The 20,313-nt window shown below is 46.7% G+C and overlaps 1 protein-coding gene across 2 annotated transcripts in view; it reads left to right on the plus strand.

Moving 5' to 3' along the window:
- Window positions 1-4,205: 4,205 nt before the first annotated feature.
- The window catches only part of KLF5 (KLF transcription factor 5), a 34,176-nt gene continuing 18,068 nt past the window's right edge, over window positions 4,206-20,313 (plus strand). The window contains exons 1-3 of one of the 2 annotated variants that reach the window (XM_035114951.3): window positions 4,206-4,544; window positions 8,273-9,140; window positions 11,149-11,208. In XM_035114951.3, the coding sequence (XP_034970842.1) occupies window positions 4,365-4,544; window positions 8,273-9,140; window positions 11,149-11,208 (1,108 nt within the window). In that variant the 5' untranslated portion in view covers window positions 4,206-4,364. Of the gene's footprint in view, window positions 4,545-6,146; window positions 6,328-8,272; window positions 9,141-11,148; window positions 11,209-20,313 lie in introns of those variants that run through there. The other variant, XM_035114952.3, reaches the window with a different exon arrangement.

The following is a 20,313-nucleotide window of genomic DNA, read 5'->3' on the forward strand; positions in this document are numbered from 1 at the left end:
TTTACTTTTGAGTAGTTGTGTCAAGGGCTGCACTGTCGGGCTCCTGACCATTTCCTTGCCTCCATCATTTATTTAAGCTTTTCTAGAATGTCTCGCCTTCATGACACAATATTAATTACTATAATTTATAATGGAAATGCAAAGCACATAAAACAACTCCTGAATGCTATAGAACCATAATAGTCCTATTTTGCAGATGGGAACTGAGGCCAAGAGATCCTAGACAGAACCTTTTGCTGAGGTGATATACATACATACATACATACATACATACATACATGCATACATACATACATACATACATACATACATACATACATACATACAATATTTTTTATTAAAGATTTCTTAGTTTGCAAAAATACATGGATTTTTTTTTCAAGTTGCCAAATTGCGCTGAGTTGATATTTGAAGTGGGGCCTTACACTCGGCTAGCATATCGCAAGACCTCTCACAACAAAATCTGAAAGGTAAATCATTTACAGACGAGGGCCTTTCTTGAGAGCTCACCAGCATCGGGAGAGAGCTCCGTTGAGAGAGAACTGAGCACCTCAAGGCTAAACTTGGCCTTTTTTGTGACCCCCACCCCACCCCTTACCTAATAGATCAGGAGTCTGTGGAATGCAATTACCGGAGATTTCCAAGTAACTGTATGTATCCTGAAAAAACCTACCTATCTTCAAACATTTTCTTACTCCTGTAGATTCTCCTTCTCTCTCCTCCCCAATATTGGAGTGTCTTGTGCTTGGCCATCAGTGACTAAGCGCCTAGCAGTCAGGCATCCTTCGCACAGTTTCAGATTGCAATGCTTCCCTAAGTTAACTGGAACAAACCCTTCTTTCCTCCTCTTGCTGCTGAGGCCAGGCTGCGCGTTAGCAGCTGGCCCAAAGCCACCCAGTTGGGATTTGAGCCCTCGCCTCCCAAATCCTAGTCCAACGCTCTTTTTTCCTAGTCTAGCTCTCCAATCACTATGCTATAGTAGCTCTCCAACATGCAGAAATTGCCACCCGACGCCCAGTCCACTTTGGTAATACTACTGCAGCTTCTAATATCAGAGGCTCATTCACCTGGGCACACCCCCGCCAATGGCTTTGTAAGCCATTGCAGGGGTTAAAGAGGCAGAAATCGGGACATCAGAAACTGGCTATTCTTCTTCAACAAAGGGAGACTCCAATTAAAACTGCTGGACTAGATTATCAACAGGTTTGACTGTGCTCATCTAGGGTTTAACTGGAACAAAGGCTTTTAGCCCTGCTAGGTTTTTTTCTGTCCTTACAAGCCTTCTTGTTGTCCCATAGCAAAAATGTTAAATTAGCATAACAAAAGATAAATTATCAGTTGCAAACGCTTTTGTTGGTTAGGCATCTGTAACTTGCATACATCTTAGCTTTAAGCAAAATTGTCTATTTCTTGCATTTCATAGATCCCGTGTTTACAACACCTTCCCTCCCTTCATTATATGCATATGTATAGATGAAAGCTTAATTAAGCCAGCCAGTTTTATGCTGCTGCAAGACTGAGTTTCTCTATTTCTTATAAAACTGCTTTTTCTTTTATTTCCCTTGTCTTTCTTCTTTTGCAGATTAATATTGAAGGTATCCTTAATCAAGCCCTGTTAAAAATGTTGTCGTCCTCCCCCCTCAATTGTTTCCTTCAACTTTAATTGAATGGCCTGACCTCAAGGTGCTCCATAAACCCAACTCCTTTTATCTCTAACTAGACACAGCACAGTCGGGACGTGGGTGGCGCTGTGGTCTAAACCACAGAGCCTAGGGCTTGCTGATCAGAAGGTTGTCGGTTCGAATCCCCGCGACGGAGTGAGCTCCTGTTGCTAGCTTGGTCCCAGCTCCTGCCAACCTAGCAGTTTGAAAGCACGGTGTTTCCGTGCGCTGCTCTGGTTCGCCAGAAGCGGCTTAGTTATGCTGGCCACATGACCCGGAAGCTGTACCCCGGCTCCCTCGGCCAGTAAAGCGAAATGAGTGCCGCAGCCCCAGAGTCGTCTGCGCCTGGACCTAACGGTCAGGGGTCCCTTTACCTTTACCTTAGACAGCAGAGTGGAACAGGATTGTCAAGTCCTTGGCTGGCCGCAAACCTGGGTTGATGCACCTACATGTTTTGCAGGCTTCTTAAAAGAATGCCTCAAATACTTGAGAGGTACTCCCAAAGTGTGAACTGCTGTATTCCATTCATTGCACACTGTCATATTAGAGACAGACAATCTCAGCCTGACCTACCTTACAGGATTGTTTTGAGGATAAAACGGGGGGGGGCTTTCCCCCACTTGGTTTTAATGTATCTATGTGTTTGTTTGTTGTTTGGGTTGCCTTGGGCAACGTAAAGCAACTAACAAATTTATTTAAATAATAATAATACCTTGAACTCCTTGGAGGAAAAGTAGCATCCAAATGTATTATTAGAGATAGTAGCAAGAAGTGGTGGCAATAATAATAATATGGTTTTTTATTACACTAATTTATTTTGCCCTGCTGTCATCTCTGATTTTTTTGAAGCGCAGAACTCTCTAAAACCTGGACAGAGAGACCATAAAGATATATTTGTATGACACATCATGCACAATCATCTCTCTTCCGTAAAATAACCTTGCCAGAAATCCCACTGACCTCTACACACACAGAGCACACACTCCCCCTCTACACACAATGCAAGTGACTTCCATGTCCAGGGCAGACTCAACTGTGAGTTACAAATATCACTCTCGTGCTTAAATTCAAAGTTTTCACTACAGACTGACTAGCTCCTGCTCAGAAACTTTAGTGGCAAAAGCCTAATCTTGCTGCGCCACATGCCACTAATACGGTGGTAAAAAAGAGTGGTCTAAACCACTGGGCCTCTTGGGCTGGCTGATCAGAAGGTTGGTGGTTCGAATCCTGCTACAGAATGAGCTCCCGTTGCTTTGTCCCAGCTCCTGCCTACCTAGCAGTTCGAAAGCACACCAGTGCAAGTAGATCAATAAGTATCACTGCAGTGGGAAGGTAAACGGCGTTTCCGTGTGCTCTGGCACTCATCACGGTCCTCCATGCACCAGTAGCAGTTTAGACATGCTGGCCATGTGACCCGGAAAAGCTGTCTGTGGACAATGCCGGCTCCCTTGGCCTGAAAGCGAGATGAGCACTGCAACCCCATAGTTGCCTTTGACTGGACTTCACCGTCCAGGGGTCCTTTACCTTTATCTTTTTATACTGTACAGTGGTTTTCAAAGGGTGACACACTGGTGTGGCAGGAAAGGGTGGCAAGAGTGGTGGGCTGAAGCAAGGACAATCAATGAAACATTTACACTTTAGTGTAGTGTGATTTTATTTTATTTTAAACTTGCAGAATATGGATAGACATCTTTTCAAAATGAAGCAAGAGCAAAAAGTGATACTGAGGGCAATCCTTGTTGTATTTCTTATCAATATAATGTATACTGAGCCTTTACGCAAGCGGACATTTGGCCTTCCAGCAACCATTCAAAAATATGAGTTATTCCACACTGAAAGCAAACATCACACTATTTAACCCTAGTTTTGGAACTTTCCATTAAACGCATGTGATTTTTGCCCCATCGGGTCGGGCTCCTGTTACCGGGGGTTACATACGGTGGTGGTGAAAGAGACCCGAGGGGCAACCCACTCTGGCTTAAGCCCTTTGTGGATCCCAGCCGGCTCCCGCCCCGTGCCCGTTCCATATCCCGGGGGGGGGGGTGTGTTGCGTCTCCAAGAGCGCGCACTCCCCCCATGGCGACGCTCACTGCTTGTTTGCTGCCTGCGCTCAATTCCAGAATTTAGTGCTGCTATTTTCGAAAAAGAACAGCTCGGATTTGGCCTTTCATCGCCCCGGCCTCTTCAGGCCAGCTGTTCCCCTTTGCGCGCAGGGGCCATTGCGCTCCGGAGTCTGGAAAGGGAATTGGTGGAGGGAGCGGTAGCGGTTAGCAGCAGCGCTTGGGGGAAACAGGCTGTGTGGGGGAAGAAAGCAGGTGGGGTGGGGGTTGAGAAAATGGGTGGGGTGCTTTGGGGCAGCGCCCCGAGAAACGTGCCCCCCGCTCGACAGCTTGTTTTGCTCCCCTCCTGCCCTGCGCCTTGCAGGCCAGCCGAGCAGCGCGCTCTTCCCCCCCTCCGTGGGGCGGGGCGCGCTGCCCGGGCCCGTGGGCGTTCCCGTCCGGCAAAGCCAGCCCCTCGCCTGGGCGGAGGCGGTGAAATAGAGGCGGGAGGGCGGGCCCACGGACGGTGTTGCCCAGGCGGAGCGACCTCAGCCAGGTAGAGCGAGCTTGGAAGCCTTATGCGCGCTGCTGTCGGGCAGGAGTGAGCGAGGCGAGGCTCCATTCCGTGCGTCCTGCCGCTTTCGCGCCGAGGCGCGCCTTCCGCATGGCTACGCGGGTGCTGAGCATGAGCGCCCGCCTGGGGCCCGAGGAGCCCGTCTTCGCGCAGCTCAAGCCCGTGCTGGGCGGCCGGGAAGCCGCGCAGTTCCCGGGGCAGGGTCCCGAGGAGATCAAGCAGCAGCAACCGGGCGCAGGGGCCAGGATCCCCAGCGAGGAGATGGCGCAGGTAAGCGCAGGGCGCGCCTCTCGCGCTTCACGGTTAATCAGGAGTGGAGCCTCGGCATCTTTTCCCATCGGCATTAAAATATGTATTATTTTGTCTCTGGACACGGGCAGAGTGCACCTCGTGGGGGCACGTTTCTCGGATCATGGGCTTTCTCTGTTTGGAGCGCGCTGGGCGCGCCTCGGCGCTGGCTCGCTTTGGGTGTGTTTGGGGCAGGGAGCCAACTCAGGCTCTCCGAGGTGCGGGGTGCCGCTCGCCTTTGCCCCGTCCTAGGTGGACACGGTTCCTTTTTATGGCTTTATTAGGGGCTCTTTGCGTTTAAGGGCGAAACCTCGGGCAGCGCGTAGTTCCCGAGAACTGCGCTTGTTAACGACCCGCGATTATTGAACGCGGGTTTCCTTTGTGTGAACGCCGGGGCTTTTCACGCCGCTGCGGTCGAAGGCGCGGCGTAAGACACGCATCTTGTTCTTACGTGCGCATAGGGGAGGAAGTTGCGAGGCTCGTTGCAAGGAGCCAGTTATCCCGGAGCCTTTTCTACAGCGTAGGTGACGGGCCGCTGTTTCTCTGGGCGGTGCCGGGGAAAGTCAGGCGGCAACTTCGCCGAGCCCCGCCAAGCCTAGACGACGGCGGCGGCGGCGGCATTGGCAGTTCTTTAGGAACTCGCGGACTTCACAGTTTCCCCATGCCATTCCTCCCTGGAGCAGATGTGTTGACCCATCTCCACCAAACAGAGCCAGCTGCCCTTCGAGGAGGACTCTCCGTCCCTTTTCCAGGACAGGGCACCCGCTTCCTTCCCCAGGCACCCTTGGGATCCGGGTTGCCGCCCCACCTAGCGAGCCAGTTGGTGCCAGGCTCCACATTTCGCCCTTATGGGAGTTACGCAGCACCCACGCACCTACCCACTGGCAGCAGAGAGCCCTGGGGCTGAGCCAGTGCCCAGGCAGCAAGTGGGTGAAGGGGGGCGGCGGGGGGGGGAGAGAAACTGGCCCGGGCAGTTGTGTTGAAAGCTACAGCTGCCACCTTAACGCACTTGCTCAGCAGCCGAATTAGAGTCGCTGCCTGTCCCTCTCGCCCACGCACGGTCATTTTAGATGGGGCGAGAGGGAGAAAGGGCAGCGGAGGGGGGGGGTAGAGGCAGAGAAGGAAGAGAGAAGTTCTGGGACTTTTTCTCGTCCCAGAAAACCGGCTGGAAACGGATCCACATGCAAACAGCTGGAAGAGCTAAAACGGGAAAGCACAAACCGCTGGCATATTTTCTTTTTTTTTGTAGGAACGCAACCGGTTTTAATTTGCAACTATTTCTAGCCCTGGGTTGTTCTTATTTGAGCGCTTTCGCTTACGTTTTTATCCCTTTGCAAGATTTTTTTTTCTTTTTAAAAAAGTCCAAATGTCAGTGGATATGAGTGGAAAAAGCCTCAAGTGGGTTTAAACAAAGCAATGCTTCTTCTCCTTCTTCTTCTCCTTCTCTCCCTCCCCTCCCCCCAATCTCCAGCCCAAGTGTGTGCTGGAATATTGGTTTTAATTGATTTGCACAAGGATCTTATTTATTAGAATGTCGCAATCCCCGAAAGGTGGGTGGGGGAGGAGCGATGGAGGAAAGTACCTAGCAATGGAGGCAGCCTGGTTTCAGCGATACTCCCTCTCCCCCCTTCCCCCCCCCCAAGAATAGTGTTTCTGTCATCAAAGCAAGCTCGGCTGGGGTTGTAAACAAGAGCTGGAAAAAGTCGCCTGGCACGTTGGTGCAGATCTTGATGGGAGACAAGAGGGCTGCTGTTTCTCCTTTCTGGTGAGGGCTTTTTGGTGGTGACTGTGGCTTCAGAGAGGCTCTGAAAATAAACTTGTTTGCCCAATGTTCCTCTGGTCAGCAGACCCTCACTTTGGAGGTATGGAAGGGTTCTGGCATGAATGGACTCCTTACAGAGCAACGGGGAATGCAGCATTTGCACACTGGAGGGTACATGATAAATGTTTTACTGGTGACTCTGCTTGTAATGTATCGGGCTGCGTCCACCCACGGATCCCCTAACACCGCTAAACTCGGCAAAAGATTCCCTTTCTCTTTCCCTTGCACGCTCCCTCCCTGCTGGTAATTAAAGATCTCCTCAAGGACAGGGATGTTTGCCGATGGATATGGTTTTATAGGCTGACTCACCTTTGCTCTCCACTCAGGCTGGGTGGCAAATGCATATGCAGGAAGGGGTCTGTAGCAAACATGCATCTTTAGGGACCTGTAAATGGCATTCGTTTTGCATTTGAATCTTACGATCAGGTAGCTACGTAGCTATCTGTGTTAAGGTCCCTTCCCTTGTGTGTCCTGTTTTGAAGTCAGGCAGCGTTCATTGGAAAATAGGGACTTGGATTTAGGTTAAGTGGCTACTTTTCACTGAAGTGGTATAGCACAGTCCCTGGGAATAGTCCCCCACCCCCAATACAAACCCTTTCCCTTGCACATAGAAGCCTTGTAAATGGGAGAGTTTGGGTGCCAGCACAATCTTTTTACAGGGGAAGTGTTCTGATCTTGTGAGCAGCCCCCTGCAATATGAAGTGGTACAGCCAGCCACCCACAACTTTCTTAGACTATGGCTGTTACACGGAAATAGCTTTGTTCATTTTGGGATCAGATGCAAGTCTTTATATTTGTTCTTCTGGGATCAGTTTTCCAAACCATGAGATTGGAGGCTCCTAAATTACCTTGTTCCAGTGCTGTTCTCATCCTGCAGGTGTGGCAGTTGGGTGGGTGGGAATCAAAATGGAAAGTGAAGCTGCTTCCAACCACCTCAAAAGGGCCCAGGGAAAAACGTTTTTACAGGCCTGTGTTTTTCGCATCTGCTGCAGTCTCTTTGTTTCCCTCCATAAAATTGCACATTTGAATTTCTTCAAACTCTTGAGTATCTCAAGAGGCTAATTTTTAATTAACCAAACGGAGTACAGGATTTGCGTGTAGGAAAGCACGTATTAAAACTGCGCCACCCAACTTTTAATTGCAGTCATGATAACAAGAGACAGTTGATAAAATCTAAACGCTTTTTAGTGGAATTGCCTTATTGTAGTCAGGAAGCCCTGAAAAGTGAGAACAGCATTTTATTAAATGTTGTAATTTGAACTTCTGGTGTCAAAGCTTTTGTTACCTGTTTGTATTTTCCCCCCACCTAAAGGAATATATATATCCAACCTGCTATTTCTACTCTTCTTCTCTTAAAGTAGTTACTGTGAAAAATACAACTGACATGATCCAGCCAAAGTTCTAATTCCCACTAATTTCAAAGAGAAACAGTTAGGCTCATCCTTATATTGCTTCTGTTTTTTTCAATGGGACATAAGAACTTGATTTTGTCTGGATTCTGTGCCGGGATTCTGAATGGCAACATTTCACATGTTAATGGATATCTGCTTGTAGGCTCAGGGTTTGGGTTGTTTTGGGGAACGGCCCTGTTAGGTTTTCAGTACCAGGGCTTGTAAAGAATTGTAAAGTTGGAAGGGACCCTGAGGAACATTCTAGTCCGGCCGCCTGCAATGCAGGAATATGTAACTTTCCCATATGGGGATCAAACCTGCAGCCTTGGTGTTGTTAGCACCACGCTCTAACCAACTGAGCTATCCAGACTTAAAACCTGTAATATATGAAAGGAGAATAGATGAAAGTGCCATTGGTCAGGTTATCTCTTTTTAGGAGCACTTTCTTGTACAGTGTAGTAGAGCTAATTTTTTTTTTTAATCTTCTTGTTCTTCAGGCCCGATGTGAAATGGAGAAGTATCTGACACCTCAGCTCCCTCCTGCCCCGGTTCTCCCTGAGCATAAAAAGTACCGCCGAGAGAGTGCCTCCGTGGTCGACCAGTTCTTCACCAACAGTGAAGGGGTGCCTTACAGCGTCAACATGAACATCTACCTTCCTGATATCACACAGCTGAGGACGGGCTTGTACAAATCGCAGAGGCCACCGGTGACCCACATCAAGACGGAGCCTGTGACAGCCTTCAGCCACCAGAGTGAAACTGTTGCTCCCGTCCCCAACCCAACCCAGGCGCTTCCCGAGTTTACAAGCATCTTCAGCCCCCACCAGACACCCGACGTGAACAACCTCTTCATCAAGCAGGAGATTCCCAGTCCAGATATCCACGTCTCTGTGCCCCAACAAGGCCAGCTGTATCAGCTCCTGAGCTCTCCCGATTTAGACATGCCCAACCCGACTACGCAAGCTGCGGTGATGGACTCCTTCAGTAACGTCTCCATGTCCTCTGCCATGGCGGGCCTTAACACCCTGTCCTCCGCTATGCCGCCGACGACCATGAAGCAGTTTCACGCGATGCCCCCTTGCACGTACACCATGCCAAACCAGTTTCTCCAGCAACAAGCCACTTACTTCCCGCCTTCCCCCCCAAGCTCGGAGCCTGGCAGCCCAGACAGGCAAGCAGAAATGCTGCAGAATTTGACCCCTCCTCCGTCTTACGCTGCTACGATTGCCTCCAAGATGGCAATCCACAATCCCAGTGTGCCTGCAAACATCCCCATGAATTCGCCAGCCATCCCAGCGCCCAGGTACAACAGGAGGAGTAACCCAGACTTGGAGAAGAGGCGTGTTCATTACTGTGATTATCCTGGTAAGCTGGGAAGGGGGCGGGGGAGAACCACCAGTAGGCTCTCCCTTGACTTCTTCACCGTGGGTTAAATATGAACCATTGTCAGCATGGATCAGAGCAAACATTAAAAATTGAGCACCTTTCTAGGGACCCAGGTGGCGCTGTGTTTAAACCACTGAGCCTAGGGCTTGCTGATCAGAAGGTTGGCGGTTCGAATCCCTGTGATGGGGTGAGCTCCTGTTGCTTGGTCCCAGCTCCTGCCAACCTAGCAGTTCGAAAGCATGTCAAAATGCAAGTAGATAAATAGGAACCGCTACAGCGGGAAGGTAAACGGCATTTCCGTGTGCTGCTCTGGTTTGCCAGAAGTGGCTTTGTCATGCTGGCCACATGACCTGGAAGCTGTACGCCGGCTCCCTCGGCCAGTAAAGCGAGATGAGCGCACAACCCCAGAGTCAGTCACGACTGGACCTAATGGTCAGGGGTCCCTTTACCTTTACCTTTTTTCTAGAAACACTTGACATTCCTTTTGCCCTGTATGGAAACAACAGATGAACAAACATGGTAGACTACCCAAAAAAGACCAAACCTTTTACAAAAGCGTGGGCCATGGTGGGGAAATAGGTTTGCTTGACTTGGATTTTATGCAAGTGGGGAACTGTATGTTTGCTGCCTTCCATGGTGGTGGGGAGGAGGGCAAGATCTAGGCTAGAACTTCTCCCTGACATTTTTTCTATATGAGGGAGTCATTAGATATGAGGGAGACATTCGCACCAGCACCCGAGGCAGTAACAGCCCAGGAACAGTTCTGCCATGTTGGACGTTCTACCAGCAACTGGGCCTTGGACTTAAGCCTTGGGTCAGATTCTTGACTAATCTGAACTTCAAGTACGTGGGCTTAGAACTGCAGTTTTAGCGCTGATATGGTAGCCCTCTTAGACGTCGTTGAACTCCCACAATCCCTTATAATTTTGGCCAGGCTGCCTGGGGCTGATGGAGGCTGAATTTAGGAGCAGCTGGGCAGACAGCTCACTGGTAGTCTGTGACTGCTGTCTACTGCCAACTCTTTCCTTCTGCTTTCAGCAGGAAGTCCTGTGTGTACACGCATGTCTCCTTAAGGGACGTTTTCATTGGGATCATGTCCCGTTCCACTCCTAGTAGCTGGCATGGCATGCTGTGGTGTGGTGGCACATGAGAGGTGGCACTTAACACTGGCTCTGCTTTCTTTACAAAGTTTGAGGGAGAGCTAGGCTGTACTTGAGAGTTTTAGATAACTTCTGAGACTAGGGCGGGCCTTTAAATGGCATCAGTTTTTCTTACATTAGAGAATCCATACACCTGCAGAATTGTCTTCTGACATGGCGACACTTGCGCTGAACTGGTGTGCAAGACACTATAGATCAGTGTCTCCCAAACTTGGGTCTCCAGCTTTTTTTTGCTTTTTTTGGACTACAACTCCTAGCAGGACCTAGCTAGCAGGACCAGTGGTCAGGGTTGACAGGAATTGTAGTCCAAAAACAGCTGGAGACCCAACTTTGGGAAACCCTGCTCTAGAACTTGATGCTCTTGTACAGCTGGCCACGTAGCCCACGCTTGTGTAATTCCTTGCTAGTATAGTTCCTAATATGATAATACGCTATACGTTACTGCTAGGAGTCTTATTTACACATTGAAAGGTATAGTTTATCAACTCGCCGCATATAAGTGAAAGATAAGATGTTGGAAATGGCAGTGAGATTTTGGCGAAATAAGAATCCTGTCTGATTAATGGACACATTTAGGAATATATAGATATTGGAGTTGACATTCTGGGTGTGTCTGATTGTGCTATTTGTGGGTTTACTGCTATAAACCAGCCTTGGGCCCTGCCCTTTTGCTGTTAGCATATCCCACTAACAGCATATTTGCTATGTGACATATGGCAGATTTGAGTAACTTTCTTAAAATATAGTTAGATCAACATGTTGGTGATGGCACTGAATGTTAAATGTTTCTAGATGAGCCTGACGTCTCTTCTGTTTTCTGTCTTTAGGTTGCACTAAAGTCTATACGAAGTCTTCCCACTTAAAAGCGCACCTGCGAACTCACACTGGTATGTGTTTACTGTGTTTTAAATGTCCTCTAAATATAAGTTGCCCTTCTTTCTTTCTCTGCTTTGCTGGAAGGTTTCATTTGGTTTGCTTCAAGCTGAGAGAGTTATAAATCAGCCAAACAGAGTAGTTAATAAAATGAAAACGGACACTTGTTGAACTTCTTAAAATAAAGAGGTTTAATTTGGGCAGCGAATAAATACCCTCTTTGAAGCTCTATCATTCCATCCTGCCTCTCCCCCCCCCCTTAAACATTTTCCGACAGAATTATGCTGCAATTTGGTTGGAGGGTTCTTCCCTATATTGTGTGTGCGCGTTTCAGTTTTGTGGACATAAAACATTGTTTTTCGATCTCGGCTTAACTATATCAAGGCTGCAGTCCTGTGACACTTACCTGGATTTAAAAACCAGATTGTGCTATGAAACACTGAAATCTTCGTACTGTTTCAGTTTGTAAAAACAAACAAACCAACCCAAACCACACAGTTGTTTTCTTCCAAGTGGTCCCCACATGACTGCTGTAGCCTACCTGAAAGTAATGAGAGACTCTTCTTCTTAAGGCAACTAGTTCTATTTAAATAAAAAGTGTTCTCTGTTTTTTTTTGGGGGGGGGAAAGAGAATACATTGTGTGTTTATTAAACTGAACAAGTTGGTTCTGATGTATATTATTCAAGGCACAGTTAGCTCACTTTTGTGCTTAGCACAGAAGCTTTCATCTTGTTGCTTACTAGATGATTATTATTATTATTATTTTGCTATCTTGTGTTTTCGGAGTTCTTCCAAGCTGTAGAGTTTCTTGAGCAGATGACTGTTTAGCTTTCTCGGGTCCTGCCGGTTGAAATCATAACAATAACAAAAATTCCTTATGCAAATATTTTTAAGTGGTGCATTTGGTGTAGGTTTGTAGCTGGGTCGGTCGTGGAGCCACAGGCCTTGGAATTCAAAAGGTAGCGGGTTCAACCCTAGAGAGGGCCTGGTAGGGCTAGGAGAAATTCCCATCTGAAAGAAACCCTGAGGAGCAGCTGTCATTCAGTGGACAGTAATGAAAGAGATGCACTAACAGTCTGGCGTGATATAAAACAGTGTGAGAGTTCTGATGTTTTCCTGTGCAGACGTGCAGCACTTAAAATGAATTTTTTTTAAAAAAGCAGCCTGGGTGTAGAATAAATGCTATAGTGTTTCCTGAGCATGCATTTGGAATATGTGGAGTAAACTAAAATTCTACATACAGATGCATCAAAGTACTTTGAGTCTTCAAAAGAACATTGCTGTTCGGGTTTTTTTTTGTGGGGGTGTGTGTGGCTAGCTCATGTGCATTGAGATTGTGGTTCAAATGGCCTCTTCATACTTCTAAAATTCAAAAGTATTTTAAAAAAACACTGAAGAAAGATCTGAGGCTCATTTTGTCTGCAGAACAAGGGCCTGGATTCAGTGTTTGCTCATTGTCAAAAGACTGAATTGCCTCCGGGCAAGAGTGTTACTATGGAAATGTGGTTTTGATAAACGGAGCTGCTATCTTGTAAAAAGAACAGTTGAAAAGCAAAACAAAAAACAAAAAATGGAAAAGCAATTGTTGCAAGGCAAGGATTCTCAAGCTGCCTGAGAGTGTGCCCACCCAAAGAGAGTGCTTGCTGTGTCTAAGAATCACCAACCTGTTATTGCCTCCTTGCAAGCCATCCTTTGCTTAGAGTGGTCAATTTCTGCTGCACTGAGTATCGCTGACCGACTCAGTTGCTCCCAATCAAGGCAGAACAGAATAACAGAATTGCCCTCCTGTGAGAGAAACACTCCTTGTGTATCTCTGCATGAGTTTGGTTCCTTCCACTTGCAGGGCACACCCCAAAAATGATTGACTTCTGCCCCCCTTGGAAGCTGCTTCTTCCTAATCCAGACTACCTAGCTCCCAGTGAGGACCAGCAGCTTCCAGGGTTTTCAGATGGGGGTCAGGGTGTGTGTGTGGGGGGGAAATCCCTCACAGCCCCGCCAGGAGATTCCAGGGACTGAACCGGGGACATTCGCACGCAAAGCATAGCTTCTGCCACTGAGCCTACAGTCCTCCGCCGTAAAATGATGTTTGGGAGGTGCTGTTCTAAGGTTTGTGCCCATTGGAGAAGAAGAAAAGTAGAAAGTTCACTTCTACAATAAAAAAGTAGAACCCCCCCCTCTGTTTAAACCAGTTGCGCGTTGCGTATGCCACAAATTCATAAACTCTTAGGCAGAATAGCCAACAGGCCTCTGCTAATCCAAGATTTAGCATCAGTTCTCGAAGGCTAAATTTAGCAGCCAGTAGCTTTCAAGTTATTTTAGCTTGAAAATTGTGTAAGCCACCCTGAAACGTGTTGTTTGGAGGGCAGGGTATAAATCTGTAAATAAACAAATGTGGCATACGTCACTGCTGCAGCAGTATTTATGAAAAATAATTTATATCCCACTGTTCCTGCTGGAGGCTGTTGTGGAGCTTTGTGCATTAAAAGCAGTAAAGCCTCGATGGACAACAGTAACAAAACTCGCTAGCAGCCAAAATTTCTAGGACAGTTTTAACTGCCCTCCTAAAAAAGAAGAAGACAGAAAGACAGTAAAAGACTTAAAGCTAGGAATGTTAAAATATGTTGTTGTTTTTTAAATTCTCTATTTGCGCATTCAATAATGTAAAATATCCTGCTGCATAGATGGAAGGAGACTTGATATTTAAAGTGTTCTCTAGCTCACAACTACTTCGTAATTTAAAATCAGCACAGAAACAAGCGTGTTGTGCTCTAAAGATTAACACATTTATTATGGTTGGCATAAGTTTTTGTAGATTAGACTCCTCTTCATCACAGGTCAATGACTCTAATAGAAAGAAGTCCACTCTGAATAAAATCTGGTCGTCTTAAGTACATTACATACTTACCCAAATCAGTGTTGTACTTTGACATGGAGATAATATGTGATCAGTAACACCCCTTTCGTGGTAAGATAGACATGCTCAACTTGAAATGTATTGTTTTGCGAAGGCTTTTTATGGAAGCATATAAAAGGTGACCGATTTTTTGGGTGGATCTGTTATGTCTGGTTGATGTAATGTGCTGAGTATTCTGAAAGAAGTTTCCCCAGAAGATTATGGGAGCCCTTTGACAAAAAAACAAAAAAACCCAAAACAAAACCCATATTAAATTATGAAGCTTAATTTAGCTGTTTTCCTTAAATTCTTTGTACTCATTTGGCTTAGGAACACCCCCTCCCCCCCAAAAGCTATTTATAAAAACACTGTAGCACGAAAGCTTTAATAAATGTAGGTCATGAAATGTATGTTATTAAAGTTTTGTGTGATACTCTTTCCAATCCCCTTAGGGGTTTAACAGACCTGTTTATCTGGCTCAACTTGTTCTGTAGTATCTATGGGGGAACATTGGTTGGTTTTTTTTTTCTCTCTCTCTCTCTCTTCCTAACAATCCATTTTAACCTGACTCTCATCCACCCCTCTCTGTGATCTGTCACTTTAAAATACAAAAAGCCTCCAGCAGCAATCTTGCTTTTTTAGAAGTCAAAACAGAGCGTACGCTTTCTTCCTTTGTATTTGGAAACCCTGTGCCTTTTCATAGTATTTATTTAGCAATCTGTCTCCACCTGAACGGCTTTCAGTAGGTTTAATGGCATTCTTTTCAGAGCAAACTTAAAGGCAGCAGCGGTTGGTGAGAGAGGTGCTCAGCTCAAGATAGGAGCAAGCTTGTAGGATTTGTAAACTGCAAGAAATAAAACAAATGGGCAGGGGGACCAAATAAATAAATAAATGCACAGCTTACATGGGAGTGGTAGGAACAGGCTCTGAGGCTCAGTTGTCGGGCAAATAAGGGTCCAGCGCTGCTAACCTTTTCCATTTCTGTCGCCGTGCCTTTTAAACAGGCTTCATCTGCAGAGTTTCGCGGGTGGTTTTTATCTCCATGCTCACACGTTAGTTTCTGAAGATCACGCAGCTGTTAAAGCAAACCATTTAAATATACAGTGGTGCCTCGCTAGACGAAATTAATTCGCTCCACGGGTCTTTTCTTATAGCAAAAAAATTTGTCTAGCGAATCCCATAGGAATGCATTGAATTTTTTTGATTTTTTTTTTTGCCCATAGGAACGCATTAATTGAATTTCAATGCATTCCTATGGGAAACTGCGATTCGCTAGACGAATTTTTCGCAAAACGCATTCGAATCCTTTTGTTAAGCGGAAATTTCGCTAAGCAGGGCATTCGTTTAGCGAGGCACCACTGTATATATATATTACGTCACATTGCTGCTGAAATCTTTATGAGCGTTGCCAACTGACCAGGAGAAAAGGCCTGTTCTAGCACCTTTAATTTGTTTTCTCAGTCCTGAAGTAGTTAACATGCTCAAAGGTTTGTTGGATTCTACAATTATGGAGAAGGTTTTAAAGTGAGGCAGAGTGCCTATAGTGTTGGTCTTGAATCAGCGATACCTGGGTTCATGTCTCTTCCGAACAATGTCCTTCACTGGGCTACCTTGGCCCATTTTTTGGGCTTAAGGCTGTTGGGCTGTGGTTTCTCTCCCCATAAATACAACAGGACTTATTTCAAAGTAGCCAAAGTAACTGAAAAGGATAACTGCATGTGGGGTGCCCTAAGTAACTAAGGAGGCCTGGTGAAAACAAGCCCTGCTCTTCTCGTGCTGTAGAAATCTGGGGGGTTTAAATTGCCAAAACTCAAAACCTCAACCTGCCTTGATTCCTGAAAGTGAGCGACAGTGGCTTGCGGAGGCCAGAGGAATTTGGAGAACACAGTTGTACCTTGGAAGTCAAACGGAAGTTGACTTCCAAATGTTTGGAAACCAAAGCACAGCTTCTGATTGGCTGCAGGAAGCTCCTGCAGCCAATCGGAAGCCGCAGGAGCCCCGTCGGATGTTCAGCTTCCAAAAATAGTTCACAAACAGGAACAGTCTCTTCCTGGTTTGCGGCCTTCGGGAGCCAAAACGTTCGAGAACTAAGCTGTTCGAAAACCAAGGTACGACTGTATGGGATCCAGAGCCTCATTCAACCACTGGCTTGCTGGACACACCTGAGCCCGGTCTCTCTAATGCTAAATCTAAACCTGGTCCTTGCTTTCTAGAGCAGGAATGGGGAACTGTGGCCTTTCCATATGCTGTTGGAATCTAACTCCCATCACCATTGGCGATGATGGCTGGGGCCGATTGGAGTTGGAATAAAACGACATTACGTGAGGCCGTAGGTTCACATCCCAGCTTCAGAGGGAAATTGGTGCTAAAGTACTTTCTCCAAAGCCACAGTACAAGGCTTTCTTTCTCCATTGGCTGTGGGCAATAACTTTAGTTTCATAACTGACGTTACGCAACCCTCATGATCGTGGACAGAAATCCTTATTATAGGCTGATGTGCCGTAAACCCTCAACTGGTGTTATTGGCAGGGTGACCGACCTGAACTTGCTTGCCAGAAGTCAATAAAAGGATTCAAATTGTGTGTGTGTGTTTTAAAAAATAAATAGTTAACTTTTCTGCCGTAGCATTTGCGCATGAGAGGTTTTATACAAATGCAACGGCAGCTTTCTAAATAAGTCAAGGCGACCCCCCCTAAATAGTGTTTTTGCAAGCACTTGGGTTAATTTCTGTAAAGAAGGTGTATCGGTCAAGTTGCCTGGAGGTTTGTTTGTCTCTCTCCCTCCCTCTTGCTTGCTCTCCCAGGCCTGAACTTTGTCACCCACAAAGCTGAGCGGAGTCCCCCAACCACGTATTGTGGCCTGCCACCAAATATCCCTTCCCTGTTCTTGGAGGTTCCAAATAGCCATAAAAAAATGAGCTTTTTCTTTTGCTGGTGCGGCATGAATCGTGCAGCCCTACGTCGCCCTGAAACAGCCCTGTCCTCCCCAACTCAGAAGTGAGAGACTTTACTACTAGCTGATATGAAGTCTGCACATGTTCGGTGATAAGCCTAAAACTTGCAAGCCTACCTGAGGGTGAGCCCGTAGTGCACTCAGTGGGGCTTAGGATTGCGCTGTGAACTCCCATTTAACGGGGCCAGCAAGCTGCCATTTGCGTTCCTTAGCCTCCCCTATCTGGTATGGAAGATGTTTTTGAGCAGCCTCTGGGTCTTTCTGCGTTGGGAGTTTCTGGGCAGACATGTTCTTTGATCACATGCTTGCCTTGCCATTAATAGTTCTGCACTTAATGCTAGAAACTATTTCATCTATCTATAGATATAGCTTGTATATGCTGCCGGGAAATGGAAGCCCCCCCCTCGATGCTTCCAAGAGAAGGGGCACTTCTGTAACAAGATGCGTACAATCCCTGTTACCAAAGTTTTTAAGGCTTGGCCATCGAACACTTCTGCCTCTGCCCCAATGCTAGTTTTTGATTTCTCTAGCCAGGCACTCTTAAAAACCTTAAAAGGAAACTGTTGTCTGAGAACCAGTGTAGACGGGAGAGACTATTCAGACAGCCTCTAGAATCCAACCTGTTTTTTAAGTTTATTTTTATCGCACCGTTCCTCCAACCAGCTCAAGGCAGAGGGCCTTCCTTTCCTCCATTTTATCCTCGTAGGAAGGAGGATGAAATGAGAACAAGTGACTGGCCAGCCCAAGACTTTGCATTAAGGCTGATGGGCAACTAGAACACTGATACGCCCCAATCCAAGTCAGAATCACTTCATATGTTTTTCGGAAGCTGGGGTAAATATCACAGAGGTCTGTGTTCGTCATGGAGGAAGGCTTTGAATTCAGATAGGACGGGTGTCTAGCCCGCTGCCTATTGCCCCATCTTGCGGCCAGCCCCAGCAGCCTCCTTCCTCCCGAGATTGTTTCTCTGTCCTATAGTTTTCCGCGCTGCAAGAAATGAGGCAGTCGAATGGCAGTCATGGCACCTGCTTCTCTCATTGCTGGCTATTTTAACCATATTTTACGATTTTTAGTGGTGCTCACGTGACACACCAGGGGAGGTTGTTGGCGATTCAGGGCTCTCTCCTTTAAAGGGATGGGATGCGAGGAAAATAAACGAAATTCAAGATTCCTGCTTTTACCAGCAAGTAAGTTGATAACAGGGGGGGGGGGAGGTGTTGAATCTGTCAATCTTTTGTAAAAACCATCTTTAGTGTGAATGTGCCAAAGAGCCTAATTTCACGAGCTGGGACAAGGAACCTTAAAACATGAGTATGGATTGCCTCTGGCTGTAGCCATGCTTTTCAGTTGTTGGCAGAAATGCAATTTCTGTATAGGAGAGAGCCATGCCTTCATTTTAAAGGTAAAGGGACCCCTGACCATTAGGTCGAGTTGTGATCGACTCTGGGGTTGCGGCGCTGATCTTGCATTATTGGCCGAGGGAGCCGGGGTACAGCTTCCGGGTCATGTAGCCAGCATGACTAAGCTGCTTCAGGTGAACCAGAGCAGCGCACGGAAATGCCGTTTACCTTCCCGCTGTAGCGGTACCTATTTACTTGCACTTTTACAGTATGTGCTTTCGAACGGCTAGGTGGGCAGGAGCTGGGACCGAGCAACAGGAGCTCATCCCGTCGCGGGGATTTGAACCGCCGACCTTCTGATCGGCAAGCCCTAGGATCAGTGGTTTAACCCACAGCGCCACCCGCGTCCCGATGCCTTCATTTTAGGGCCTAGTAATAACATACATGTGGACTTCTTGATCATACAGCTCCTTCCTTGAGAAATGAATATGCATTCCTGAACTGAGTAAGGATAACTAATGAATAGTATGCAGTACTACCCTGTTTTCCCGAAAAGACATACCCATAAAATAAGCCATAGCAGGATTTCTACGTCTTTCCGCAATATAAGCCATACCCCGAAAATAAGACAAGGACGTGGCTCCTCCCGGCAACAGCTTGCTGCCCTCAGCCATGCCACGCCTCGTAGAGCCCTTCCCGCTGGAATAAGGCTCCCCCCCCCCCGAAAATGATAAGACAGTGTCTTATTTTTGGTAACAGCTCGAACACAAGGTGTGTAATACAAAGTTCTATCCCTTCACTGTGGATAAGTGTTTGCAGTGCAGTCTTGCTGTTAAAGATCTCTGCTAACTCCCTGGTTCTTACCTGGAAGCCGGACCCCTCCCCTCTCAATTGGCAATTGGTTTGTGTACTTTGGGTGCGGGTAAGGACTTCTCTAGCCTTCTGTCTGTTGCCTCATAAAAAAACAGGGTGAAAATGGAGTATAAGTTGAAATAACATCGGGGAGCACAGGGTGCAACAGGCACGAATGCAAAGTAATTGGGCAACAATGGCAAATGGTTTGGCATCCCTGTTTACGAGCTCTATAAACCCATTCCTTCCTTGGGAGAAAAATAGCAGAGCACACGAGATAGACAGTGTACTTTGTTTTGTTTTTTTAAGTGTTTCCTGTGTGGTTGCAGGTTTTTGCCGTCCAAGATCAGGAGCAGCTGAGCCAAATTTGCCCTCCCCAAAACTTTTGTATGATTCCTAGTGGTTGATCAAATTTTTAATCAAAGCATGGTAAATAATAATAAAAAATCCCAGCTGCTGGCATAGGTCAGCCTCTGGACTAATCCCCTAGCCTAGAAGATAAAGTGGTTCTCAAGAATTTAGATGCTGACGAACCCTATGTCTGCTTCAGCTCTTCATTTTTTGTCTAGTTATTGCCGTAGAAACCAGTGTGATTTGGGGTTTGGGGATGGGATAGGAGGCTGAGCGAACTGCTCATGTATCTCATTTTTATTTGCCATCATGGATTTAACAGTGCCAGCACCAACGAGACTTTTTTTAGTTCTGACCACCAACAAAATTTTGCTTTTAATTAAATGCCTAATGTCTGCTGAAAGCATGTCACTTGTTCTCTCGGAGGGATTAAGCTTCAGTTCCAGGATATTTGATGCCTGATAAGGAAGACTGTTGCTAGCTGTAAACACACTTAATTCTGAAAGGGCCTCACGAAAACAAATGGGGACTGAGTCAGAGGAATCACCATAATATGCTCAGATGCTCCTTAATTGCAACAAATTCTGAAGCTTTCGCTTGGGATCCTGTTGTTACCAGCTCTGCCTTCTGAAGCAGATGTTGTTGGACTCCCAACTTCTCCCAGTCCAGTGATTGTGGATGATGGGAGTTGTAGTCCAATAACCTGGGAAACCAAAGCCCCGCCCAGCCT

This window comes from Zootoca vivipara, chromosome 4, assembly GCF_965207765.1.
Source record: "Zootoca vivipara chromosome 4, rZooViv2.hap1.1, whole genome shotgun sequence".
Taxonomy (NCBI): Eukaryota; Metazoa; Chordata; class Lepidosauria; order Squamata; family Lacertidae; genus Zootoca; species Zootoca vivipara.